The sequence below is a fragment of the Myotis lucifugus genome, unplaced genomic scaffold (genome assembly GCF_000147115.1).
Source record: "Myotis lucifugus unplaced genomic scaffold, Myoluc2.0 scaffold_53, whole genome shotgun sequence".
Taxonomy (NCBI): domain Eukaryota; kingdom Metazoa; phylum Chordata; class Mammalia; order Chiroptera; family Vespertilionidae; genus Myotis; species Myotis lucifugus.
Genome location: NW_005871101.1, coordinates 1,582,428 through 1,596,146, shown reverse-complemented (window position 1 = coordinate 1,596,146; position 13,719 = coordinate 1,582,428). Strand labels below are relative to the sequence as shown.

Below are 13,719 nucleotides of genomic sequence, written 5' to 3'. Positions count from 1 at the left end.
ACTAATTCCTTATACACAGTGGATATTCATTGGATGAATGAATAAATGGTTTTAAAGGTCAAAGTATTGTGCAGTTGTCTCCTGGTGATAAACCATATTCCTAAGAATAGTGCACAGAAGAAAGGATAAGACCTGGTGCCAAAAAAGAAATAGAAAAATTATTTAAAGAAAGCTTTCTTCTCTGGTCCACGATAAAACTGTGAAGTAGTTGAAATGAATCTTCCAAGAGCCCCCAAACCTTCCTTTCTGCCACATCTTCCTTATTGTCACCCTTTTGTCAAGTCCCTTCTTTTACCCGTGACAAGTGACCATTGATGCTTACAGTCTTGCCATGACTTCTTCCTCCTCTGTACAGCCTACACTCATGACACTCCTGACAAACTAACTTACACTAAGGTCTAAATGACTGATACGGTTGAATCTTGTCTCTCATCAGGATTCTTTATTTTTTGATAAAAGACACAGAAATGGCCCTGGCTGGTTTGGCTCAGTGGATAGAGCGTCGGCCTGCAAATTGAAGGGCCCCGGGTTCGATTCCGGTCAGGGGCATGTACCTTGGTTGCGGGCATATCCCCAGTAGGGGGTGTGCAGGAGGCAGCTGATCGATGTTTCTCTCTCATCGATGTTTCTAACTCTCTATCCCTCTCTCTCCTCTCTGTAAAAATCAATAAAATATATTTTAAAAAAAGGACACAGAAATGAACCTTCACTTCTTTAATGTCTCAGGATACTTGTACAGTCACATGAACCTTCCAGTTCCTCTGAAGTCGCCCTGTGCAGCATGACGTGCCCTGTGGCTACTCATACACTGGGCTTTGTCTACACTGAGAGTTATTGCATGGGCTCCAAATTTTTCACTGTTCCCAAATTACATTCCTTAGCCATCATCTGAGGAAAGAGGACCAAGATACCAGTTTAATTCCAAGCGTTGGCTTGGCCGTAAGAAAGTCCTCTTCTACTTTTTCTACTGAAAACAACTAAATCACAGGGATCTATTTTACATCACAGAACAAAAGTTCACATGCACAATAGCCAGTCATAACACAGCCAGCTAAACGGCTAAGCTAAGGGTAGAAGTTTGAGACACTCTAAACCTCCATGGTATATTATAAAGCAGTCTAAAATATCTGTAGCCCAAATGTAGACTAATCAGTACTTGTTTAGTATGACTAAAGTTTGAAGATTTGCTTGTAGCCAATTATGATACACATATCTGGTCTGGGACATATATTTTGTACTGGCTCCTCTCAAGGGATCTGCAAATTAATTTCTTTAAATGTGCTTATCATCAGCAGTTTAAATAAGTGACATTTATTTTGGCAGGAGATTAATTTTTATCTTGGCTGCTGCTTCTAGACAGATTATTGTCAGGTTATGACAGTGAACTAACCTTGGAAGAAAGAGGAATTTACAGGGGATTATTTTGTTTTCAGACCTTTGAGCTGCATTTCTCCAAAGAGGCCAATAATTTTGTCAATGCTCAGGGACACTGGGTCCCGAAAACACTGCCATGTTTGCATCTTTCTGACCTGCTTTCAATAATAACCCCACATATGGAGAGCTAAAAATGTTCTTTAAAAAGGGAATTTTTCACATATACTCTTCAGAGGCTGTTTTGTTGGTGAACTGGAGATTTATATAGGAGAACATCTTCCAGGAGCACGGTAATACAGGGTGGGGTACAAGTAGGCTCACAGCTGTGAGTACGCAAAACAGAGTTTATTCTAGTATTATTATTTCTTAACTATTGTATTATTTTCCATATAAACAACTGTAAAACTACTTTTGCCCCACCCTGGATATTGGGAAGAACTCTGAACAGAGCGTTGGGGATCTGGGTTCAAGTCCCAACTCTAAGAAGATCACTAACTGAGTGTGCACTTGCAGATGCCTCAGCCTCAGTTTCCTCATCCGGAAGATGAGGGTATTTCAAGATGATCACTACAGTCCTTTGGTAAAAAGTCCACGCGCCATGAAACCAGCCTAGGTTTTGCCCATGGTTGTCCTGGGATCTGCACCAAGATGGCAGATCATATTTAGCATTTAGAGCCAAACTTTCATCTCATGAGTATCCCTTATTCCTTGTAAAACCAAAGCATACAGTCTATGTATAGGGAACTCAGTTATATATGTAGTGACTAGATAAGCTACTCTCAGAATATTTGTTCCCCACTAATTAAGTTATTGCTGAGAGACTATTATTCACCAGGCCCTGCATATGGCATGTTTACAAAGATTATCTCACATAAACATCATAGTCACTCCATGTAGATATCATCACCCTCATTTTATGGATCAGGAAACAAGCTCAAAGAGCAGGATCTACTAGCCTTAGGTCGCATCACTGGGAAGTGGTTGAAATGGGATGGAAACTAGGCAGTCTTAGTTCATAATTACTTCTTAGAATTCCTTAAATATTACCCTTTATGGTGGCAACCAAGATCTACTGTGCAGCCTAAAAACCCACAGTGCCCACATCTCATCTGACCCCAATTTTAATGTCTTGCCTTTCAAGCACAATTCATGACAACAATGTTACCTGACATTGCAACTATTAATGGAATAGGAACCCAAAATTATTTTTGATTACTGGCTAGCAGAATAGAAAGGAGGAGGGTTTCTTGGAGAAAGGGACAACCTTCACCTCTCTATTTAAACACTGCTTGGAATTTATTAACAAATTACCAGTTTATGATACAAAATTACAAGCCATAAATCAAATTTCTATGAAACACCACCACAGGCTACAGAAACGCCATAAAGTAGTTACCAACATCTCATTTGGTTCTCTCTCTTACTGAAAAGAAACTCTAATAATTAAACCTGAGGCAATGTGAATGAGTAAGTCTGATTATTTTTAATCAGAGAAAGATGACCCAAGACAACAAATTCATATCTTGGTTTCTTTTAATATAAAACGTTATCTGTATATATATTTTGCAAAACATCTAAACTATAAGCAGAACAGAAATATGTTTCCTAATTAGATATGAGAGTAAATTCATGAGGATCTAGAAAATGGTTTAAACATTTTTTTTTAACAAATAGGCAATCAGATATGATGGGTGACTTCATTAAAAAGATTCTCACTAGAATGTCTTATTTTAAAATAATGTGGTGTTTTGTTTTTTTTCCCTCTCCCTTTGCATTACCTAAAGCCATGTGAGAATTCTCTAAAAGATTCAAGGGTGATATTTTGGGCATCATTTTGAAACATAATGAAGAAGTAAGAAGTCATACCTTGAAATCATATGTGGCATCCGGGTTTTCGTCACAGGCAATAACTTCTGGTGCCATCCAGTAGGGAGTACCGATGAAAGTATTCCTCCTGCCCACTGTTCGATCCAGCTGGGCACTGACTCCAAAGTCCACTATTTAAGAGAAGGCAAAATGAATCAAGTTTATGGTTTCTATATGATGCCAAAATGAATATGCATTTTTGTTAAGCTATATATAACATAAAATTTACCATTTTAAAGTGTTACAGTTCTGTGACATTAAGTACATTCACATTGTTGTGCAACCATCACTACCATTCAATTCCAGAGCTTTTTCCTCTTCCCCAGCTGAAACTCGGTAGCCATTAAACAATAACTAGCCCTTCTCCCCTCCTCCCAGCCCCTAGTAAACACCATTCTACTTGCTGTCTCTATGAATCTGACTACTACAGGTACCTCATGTAAGTGGAATCATATAGTTTTTGTCTTTTCGTGACTGGCTTACATCACTTGGCATAATGGTTTTCAAGATTAATCCATGTTGCAGCATGTGTCAAAGTGTCCTTCCTTTTTGTTTTCTTTTTTAGGGGGGAGGTGAAGGGAAATGGGAAGGGAAAGAGAAAGGTGTGGGAGTGCTCCCGGGAAATGTCCTTCCTTTGGAAAGCTGAATAATATTCTATTGTATGCAGGTGCCACATTTTGTTTTTCCATTCATTTGTTAATGGACACTTGGGTTGCTTCTTCCTTTTTGCTACTGTGAATGTGTATTTTTAAATTGCATGTATAAATGATAAAGTGAACCAAGAACGAAATCACTAAGTGTTATATTTGTTTATACCAAGGCTTCAGGGGGACCAAAAATAGCTGTTAAATAAAAAGCAAACTTGGTTGCCACCACAAAGGGTAATATTTAAGGGATTCAAAGAAAGTGATTATGAACTAAGTTTCTGGAGTCAGACTGCACAGTATCCATCCCATTTCAGCCACTTCCCAGTGATGCGACCCAAGGCTAGTAGATCAACCTCTTTGAGCTTGTTTCCTGATCCATAAAATGAGGGTGATATCTACATGGAGTTGCTATGATGTTTATCTAAGATCATCTTTGTAAATGTGCCATATACAGGGCTTGGGGTATTACAGTCTCTCAGCAATAACTTTATTAGTGGTGAGCAAATATTCTGAGAATAGCTTATCTAGCCACTACATATATAACTGTGTTCCCTATATAATGTATGCTTTGGTTTTATAAGGAATATTCATGAGATGAAAGTTTGGCTCTAAATGCTAAATATGAAAATTATATATTTTAACCAAAAAAGGTAAGAACAAATGTTTGGAATATAAACATGGGAGATATTTAAATCTCTGAAAATAAATAATCATGCTGACAGTGATTCTGTTCTAGGAGACAAATTGTGTATCCTATGAGATATTTGCCAATTTATGCTCTTACTCATAGACATCAAGCTGACAAATGAATGTGGGGATCCTGTTTTGCTTATCGTTTAGATTGCCATATCTGGACAATCTCAGATTTGTTATGGGAAGGGCTCTAATGGACAGCACCAGAGAAAACGATTCCCTCACGGACAACTCTGGCAGATGGAAATGGGATAATTGGTATTCATGCCAAGTAGAATACTGGGCATCCATTTTGCACAGGTAATAATGAAATCAATGTAAATTTAACTTAAAACATATGGGAATACAGCAGGAATTCATTATTCCAAATATGTCTAACTGTGGAGATTTTTAATAACAAATGGGTCACCATTGTTCTGTTATAGCAATAATGTAAACAGACAGTAAGATATAGGAAAACATTTCAAGGTCACTCACTTCTAATCTAAAGGGTCTTTGCTTTATATAAGCATAACTAATGGACATAAGACACTGGGGGGTAAGGGAGGGTAGGGGTGTGTCAAGGGCGGGGGGGAAAAAAAAGGACACTTATGTAATACCCTTTGTAATACTTTAAGCGAAAAATAAAAAAATATTAAAAAAAAAAAAAATAAAGGGTCTTTGCTTAAAAAAAATCAATTATTACATTGATTAAACACATGGTTCTGTTTAGCACAGACCAATTCACTCCTCAAAGTGCTGTTAGAAAATGCTTTTGAAATAAACAAAGAAACATTTCCTCTCCATTCTTAGTACAATGACCTCCAAATCCACAGTGACAAATTTACACTTATTAAACACACACACACACACACGTACACACACACACACACACACACACACACACACACACACACCCCACCAAAAAAGCCAGAGGTTGAAATAATCTTATCAATTCCTGCAATTCCTAGGCTCACTGGATTCTGTTCTTACCTAGTTTAACTTCTGCATTTTCAGTTAGCAAGACATTTTGCCCTTTAATATCTCGATGAATCACTTTATGCTGGTGCAGGTGACTCAGCCCCTAGAGTGACGGAGAGTTGAAAAGGATTAATAGGAACATAAGCCAAGATGCAAATAAACTATTTCAGATGTTAATGATCCAAAAAAGTAGTAGATTCATCCAGAAATACTTTCATTATTATACTCATATCTTTCATGTGCTCACAGTGCTGAACTAAGCCATAGGCAATGGATCAATATAAACTGAACCATAGAGGTGTCCCTTGCTATGCATGGTGCTGTGCTAAAGGAAATGCTTTCATACCTGCTTTGATCTCAGGAACCACACAAGAATGATACGGTTCAGCATACATGAGTTCAGCTAATAGTACCGTGAAAAGTGAAGAGCACCTGTCTTTGCTAGTTTGTAACAGGAACACCTATAAAGCCTACATACAAAAAACTAAACTGATTCAACCGAATCCTCCACTTTTGGGGGCAATATTTGAATTTAAAAGTTACTTTCTATTACACAAATTTAATTAAGCACAATACAATATTTCTCAGAACAGCCAAGACATTTCTCATTGGCTTTAGCCAATGTGGCCCACATTTAAAAAGGAAAGCAACAATTTCTGTTTCCTTTGTCGGCATTTATCACTGTCATTTTGAGTGCTTTATGACATGTGTGACTTTGTGTTCATTATATGAAATTATTACTCAGTGACATCCAAAACTTTGGATGTGATCATAGATCAGTGATCATATATCAGGTCTCCATGAATTACTCTGATTTTGGCTTCTTTGGGGTGTTAGTTCTAAAACCTACAGACATGCTCTAAGCCACATGTTTTTTCAGAAAAAAATATAACCTAAAAGAAACTAAAATTGGAATCTTAAAGCAAATTTTGTTATGCTAACACTTGATAATTCAAGGTATTATACACCTAACTATTGCCATTTTATTATTTATGATTTTCTGTACTTTTATTTTTTCTCCATAACAACAAAATCATGATATGAAAGATGAGGTTGACACAAAAAGAAAAAAACCCCCACTAAATATCTAAATTCCCTTGTTGAAAAAATTCAGCATGAGAATATGGATGACCAAAAAGGTCCATGTGTATGTTTAGGAATATCAGTAAATATAAACCATGCATCAGGACAGTTGCAATGGTTTGGGTCTTTAAAAATTACCTTTTGTATGGAGTTAGTTTGGCTCAAGGTAGGCATCAAGCAGATAAAAATGTATGGTTTTAATAGCATATTAACACCCCCACGAATCCTTAAAATTCTATTCCCTGCTTCATCACCAAAGTGGTTGGAAGCAGGTACCAGAGCACGTAAGTGAGCCAAAGGTTGTATTTAATGAGATCATACGATGCATGGAGGGTCATCTCTGAAACTCCTTATGATCAAATGTCCCTTCCAATGAGTCACCTTATCTCAAATGCCAGTATCATTTGGGAGAATGATTGCATTGGAAGAAGGAAGAAAACAGTGGTTTTCAAGCATTTTTAACTAGGTATTGAGAGATACTCAAGAATGAAACCTCCCTTCTGCTGTTAGAACCCTGAAGATCACAGGACTGATCCCCTACAGGGTTACCCAGCCGAGCAAAAAGGCGTGTGATGCAGAACCCGCCCTGAAGCCCCAATAGATGCTTGGTACCCACTGGGTGGTCTGGATGACTAAAAACATTCATCATGCTTTCTCTGAATGAGTAAAATGTTAAGTCAGAAATTCAAATTAAATTGACAAGATGGCACATCAATACTTGGAGATAAATGTCAGATTTGAAGATCAGCAGCTGTACCTCCTTGTTTCTCTTCAAATTTTGTTTTGCGTTCTGTTTGAGAAATATTTTTTTGTCTACTGCAAAGCCATGGTGGTATTATCCTATATTTTCTCTTAGGAGCTTTATTTTTTTTTATATCATTCACATGTATGTTTACAATCCAGCTGGAATTAATTTTTTAATATGGAGTAAGCAGGTGTCAAGCTTCATGTTCTCACATGGATATTCAATTGACCTTACTGACTGATAAGGGCACCCCTTCCCCAGCCACTGAAGCAGTTCCTTGGTCATAACTCAGGTGAGCTGTGAAGCAGGTCTGTTCCTGGGCTCTCAATTCTGTTTCCTTGGCCATTTGTCTATTCTTGTGACAATACTACTCTGTTCTAATTACTTAGTAGCTTTATAAATCCCAATAACTAGCAGCATACTAGTACATCCTCCAGCTTTGTTCTTCTCAAGACTGCCTTGAGTATTCTCAGCCCTTTGCATTTCCATATAACATTTTAAAAATCAGTTTGTCAACACCCACAGATATACCTAGAATGATTTTGGTAGGGAGTTCAGTGAATTCATGGATTGAGGAGAAATAACATAAATTGGGGAGAAATAACATTTTTAGAATACTGAGCATCCTAATCTTTGAAATAGAATATACCTCTACTTATTAAGGTCTTGTTTAATTTCTCTCAATAATATTTTGTAGTTTACGATGTAGAAGTTGTTCACATCTTTCTGTAAATTTATTTTTAAGTATTTGATTTTTATGCCATTATAAATGTAATCATTTAAAATATTTTATATTTTCTTTTGCCTAATGTGGTTTTAATTTAATAAATAAACATCATTTTAATGCCCTTCATCCTTCTTAACTTCCATCCATCTCTCTATCTATCCATCTGTGCATCCATTCACAACACATAATCTATCTTTCAAAAGTGTATCTTGGACACAGGGTAAAAACAGTTTTAACTTTTGTTTCCTTAAATTAAGAAGGCAGAGTTTATAAATAATGATTGCCAAGCAGATCTAGTAAGAATACTCTCATTGGACATGTAATAGCCTCCACATTAGTAGCAAAAGATAATTAAACTAATCTGAAGGACCAACTACCTTCTTCTTGAATGGAGCTTGGCAAATATGACAATATTGCCCAGACTGCCTGATGTGGGCAAACAGGCACAGTCTTGTCCAGCTATTTTCATTAATTTAAGTAATTAATGCTAAAAGAGTTTTATTTAAAAGGGTAAAATCTGGTCAACTAGGTTCTATGTATGTACTTAAATGGTTAAAGTCACACAGTCCTTAAATTAGTTATAAACTTCCACAAATGGAAAACTCCAACGAGTGATCAAAATATCTCTAAAACAATCCATTTCCTAAGTGGGACACCATCTACTAGTATATGACCTAAAATCAGATTTCCAATTGGAAACATCACTGGAAATGAATTCCTTGTTAAAAGAACTCACCCAGTGCTAACTCAAATGAGAGTGCACGTGGCCCATTCAGAATGGCACTCACTTCCACTAGAGCAGACCACAATGAACTACCATTGCCATTATCACTGTTAGAATAAAGCTTTAGAGCTTTCCAATATGCTTATAAATTTCCGTGGAAGAGTAGTACAAAGTTCAACACCTCCCATGATATCCCGTATTGTTACTTACTCGTAAGATCTCCCTGCAGATGTATGCAATCCACTCCTCCTTCAATGTGTTACCTTTTGTGTTCTTGATCAGGTCAGTGACAGAGCCAGCTCCACAAAACTCCATCACCAACTGGCAAAGGAAGCACACATACCATTATTATAATTACACTTCTCAGCTTCCACTGGGTTGAGTTAGGAAAGCATACAATACTCCAGTTGAATGCTTTGGAATGTCATTCCTGCAAAGAAAAGGTGATCATAAAACAATATGTGAAACATAAACATTTATCTTCATTTATTCCCAAAATGATAGGAAGGAAAGATTATTTTTAGTTTTATAACCTGAAAATTACAGTTTCAAATTGAGAAAAATCTCCATATTCTATGTATTTATAAAATGAGGGCAAGTAGGCAGTTCAGATGTTGTTGAGTACATCTGTGTTTATTTAGCAGTTGAATTCATCCTTCCTACAAAAGTAGGGTCATTCCCCTGTCCAAACGAGCTATGGTAATCTAGGCCATCCCAAGTTAGGACCATACAAGTGCATGCTGTTTATTTTATTGGTTTGTAAATGGCATTGTAAGCTGTCAGAGTGAGGACTATCTGTTTTTAATTAAATTCAGCAAATGTTCCCAGCGGGCTGGACACATCAAATAAATTCAATAAACAATAAGCTCTAATTTAGCACCTTTCATCCAAAAAGCTCCAACTTCCCAATAAATATGAATTCATTGCAACACTCAGCAGCTTTGTAAAATAGGCAAAAAATAAACACCTCTCTTACTTAACAGATAAGTGGAGACTGGAAGAGAAAAACAATCTATCTGCTTTACATCCATTTTCTTGGATTAGAGAAACATATCCCTTTCCATACTTTCTCTTTTTCAAAAAGTCTTCAATAAATGTCTCCTTATAGGCACTTATATCATTTTGTAATTACATAGTAAAAATTCAGAAAAACTACCAATCAATCTTTGACCTGACTCTAGTAACAGAACTGATATGGGGTCACAATGAAGTCACATTGATGATTTTAGCTTTACCCAAATGTACATTCCTAACATGAGCACCATGTCACCAGATCCTAAAAGATACCCCACTAGGCTGCAAAATCTTCAGGTAGAAATTATGTTTCCTTTTTTTCTGTATGCCTAGTTGAAACTCACTAAAAACTCATGAAATAATGCCTGTTCTAACTTGTCATCTTATGATTCCACATAGGGTAGAAATTTCCCATGTTCTTCAGAGCTTTTGTAAGGAAATTTGAGAAGTGCCACCATAGACCACATTCCAACCCAATAAGAGTTGTAAAGTTATCATATATGCTAGCCAGGAAGCTATCAAAGGCCAGAAAATCACATTAGAAAGAACTCAGAAGTCAATGTGAAGAAGTTCTCACTGGGCAAACATGGGATAATTTGAGTATCAATAAGAATAACTTCAATATTTTGAAACACATTAAATATGCTTAACTAAAAGCATTAATCAAGACACCCCTCAAAAAGAATACAACTGGCACTATTTCAAGAAAATGAAGAAGCAACTTCTAATTTTGAGAACTGGTAAATAAAGAGGTAAAAATTAAGAATTCTACACTTTCTAGTATAAGTTTTACCACTGAGTAATCCTATATAATAAAAGCCTAATAATCAAAGTGACCGAATGGCAGAATGACCAATGGAAAGACCAGTCACTATGATGCACACTAACCAATAGGGGGCAGATGATCAATGTGGGAGCTGCTCCCAGCCTGCAGGCCCCAGGCCAGCCAAGGCGGGTGCCAGAGGGGCCCCCCCGATTGCACTGCCAGTCGCCGTGCAGATTGGCCTTGATCACCGGCTAAGCCTAGGGACCCTACCCATGCATGAATTTCACTAAAAGAGATAAAACTTGTCTTCATAAAAATCAGGTATTTATATAATAAATGAATGAAGAAAACTATTACACAACCTCTAATAAGCTAATGGATTTAGGAACTGATCATCAATGGCTGCTAACATAAAAAAATAAGAAATAACCAGCTCTGATTTTCCTTTTGATTAGAATAATACATCACCTATCACCTAAGAGTAGTCTTGTCCAAACCAAAACCAAACCAACCAAACAAACAAACAAAAAAATCCCACAAAACGGAATCTGATGAAGTTTCTAGTTCCAACTACCAATTTACAGGAAATTCAGAGGACTGAGAAACATGTTACATCCTGGGGACACAATCGTCAAAACCTAGAATAGGAAACTCCACAGGGAAAATGAACCATTTACTTCAACAAATAAATTGCAGGAAGGGAAAGAAAAGGATGGAGGGGAAATCTATAAATTTAAAAACATCTCAAAAGATATACCAATGGATGCAACTTACTTAGATACTAATTTTTAAAGTTATTAAAATTTTTGAGACAATCTACAGATTAGCTATTAGAAATGAGGTTAATAATTTTGTAAGTGTGACAATGGTACTGTGTTTATGTAAAAAAAGTTCTTACTTTTAGAGAAACATTTTACAGATAAAATAATATGATATAATGGCAGTCTCTTCTATAAATGATACTAAGACAATTGGATATACACATGTAAAAGAATAATGTTGAACCCCTACCTCACACCACATATAAAAATTATCTCAAAAAGGATCAAAGACCTAAATATAAGAGCTAATACTATAAAATTTTTAGAGAGAACATAGGGATAAATCTTCATGACCCTGGATTTGGCAATGGTTTCTTAGTGATAACAAAGACACAAACAACAAAACAAAATATAGATAACTTGGATTCCATCAAAATTAAAAACTTTGTGCATCAAATGACACTATCAAGAGAACGAAAAGACAGCAAATATTTGCAAATCATATCTAGTAAGGTCAAGTATTCAGAACTATAAATAACTTACAACTCAACAATAAAAACATAAACACCACAATTTTATTTTAGTATTATTATTTTTTAAATATATTTTTATTGATTTCAGAGAGGAAGGGAGAGGGAGAGAGAGACAGAAACATCACTGATGAGATAGAATCATTGATCAGCAGCCTCTTGCACACCACACCCTAGGGAAAGAGCTCACAGGGTGCCCTGGCCGGGAATCTGTGACCTCCTAGTTGATAGGTTGACACTCAAACATTGATCCACACTGGCCAGGCAACAACACAATTTTTAAATGGGCAAAAGGCTTGAATAGACATTTCGGCAAAGAAGATATATAATGACTAACAATCACATGAAAAGATGTTCAACATTGACAGTTATTAGGAAAATACAAGTTAGAACCACAATGACATACCACTTCACACTAGGATGGCTGTACTTTTAAAAAAAAAGTAGAATATAACAAGCGATGGCAAGGATCTGGAGAAACTATAAGCCTCATATACTGTTGGAGGAAATTTAAAATGGTACAATCACAGCACAGTTTGATAGTTCCTCAATAAATTAAACATAGAATTACCATATGATCTAGCAATTCCACTTTTAGATATATACCCCAAAGAATTGAAAACAGCTGTTCAAACAAAAATGTTCAAAGCAGCACTATTCACAACAGACCAAAGGTGGAAATACCAAAAAGTCCTACATCAGGTGAATAAAAAAAATGTGGTATATCCATACAATAGAATATTATTCAGCTATGAAAACAAATGGCACAACACAGATGAATCTTGAAAATATTGTGTTAATTAAATAAAGCCAGACCAAAAAAGGCTATATATTGCACACATCCATTTATATGAAATGTCTAGAATAAGCAAATCCATAGAGGCAGAAAGCAGATTAGTGGTTGTTGTCAGTCACCAGAGGGAGGAAAGAAAGGGAGTTTCCACTTAATGGGTACAGTTTCCTTGGTGATGACAAAAGTTCTGGAACTAGGTAGAGGTGATGGTTGCACAACTTAATGCTACCGAGTTATACATGTTAAGATGGTTAAAAGGTGAATTGTATGCTGTGTGTATTTTACCAGAATTAAAAAAAAAAAGATATAATGAGAAGATCTGTTTCAAAATAACAGTAGAAAGGAGGAAGTAGATGGGGCAAGATTGGCCACTGATGAATGGTTATTAGGGTTAGTTTTGGGCACATGGGTGTACATTATACTGTTCTGAACACTTCTGTGTATTTTCAGGGTTCTTCACGAAGTTTTTAGAAATCCCATTATGTAGCATACCATGTTGAATGGCAGCAAGATGGACCCAAGCAAAGTCCTCGGGTGGAAAGAAAAGAATATATTTTCTCAAGTGAGCAAAACATGTTTGTGCCTCTTTTCCAAATCCCATTTTAAAAAACACAGTGTCCAGACCACCCGTGATGCATCCATTGCTCCTGTATCAGCTGGAGAAAATGTCCTACCACTGAGCTCTATTAGGCCATGTAATTATAGTTCCCAAGGAAAGCAGGGGAAAGCCAGTGACTCCAGTCCCTTAAAATCTGATTGGACCAAATACTTTCAAATATTCTGTAGGAAACAATCCTGCTCTAGCCAGGCACTAATGTCAGTGATTTCTATAATTTGCTTCTCCATTCAGCTCCAGCTGAAGGCTGCTAAATTCTTTTTATCTCACTATGGGATAAAATGATTGTTAAATTATGTAATGGGATTTTTTTTTAAGAAAGAGAATGAAAGAAACCAGCATTTGCTAGCAATCAGTTCCTATAGCCACACAGCTACCCTGATAATTACTGCCACCCCACAGCGGGGGCTCTCCCTCACC

General features: G+C 36.5%; 1 protein-coding gene across 9 annotated transcripts in view; it reads right to left on the bottom strand.

The window, feature by feature from the left end:
* The window catches only part of TNIK (TRAF2 and NCK interacting kinase), a 280,941-nt gene that overhangs the window by 108,969 nt on the left and 158,253 nt on the right, over window positions 1-13,719 (bottom strand). For all 9 annotated transcript variants that reach the window (XM_014455950.2, XM_023753889.1, XM_023753886.1 and 6 more), the window contains exons 5-7: window positions 9,030-9,140; window positions 5,553-5,643; window positions 3,241-3,371 (exon numbers count right to left, since the gene is read on the bottom strand). In XM_014455950.2, the coding sequence (XP_014311436.2) occupies window positions 3,241-3,371; window positions 5,553-5,643; window positions 9,030-9,140 (333 nt within the window). The remainder of the gene's footprint in view (window positions 1-3,240; window positions 3,372-5,552; window positions 5,644-9,029; window positions 9,141-13,719) is intronic.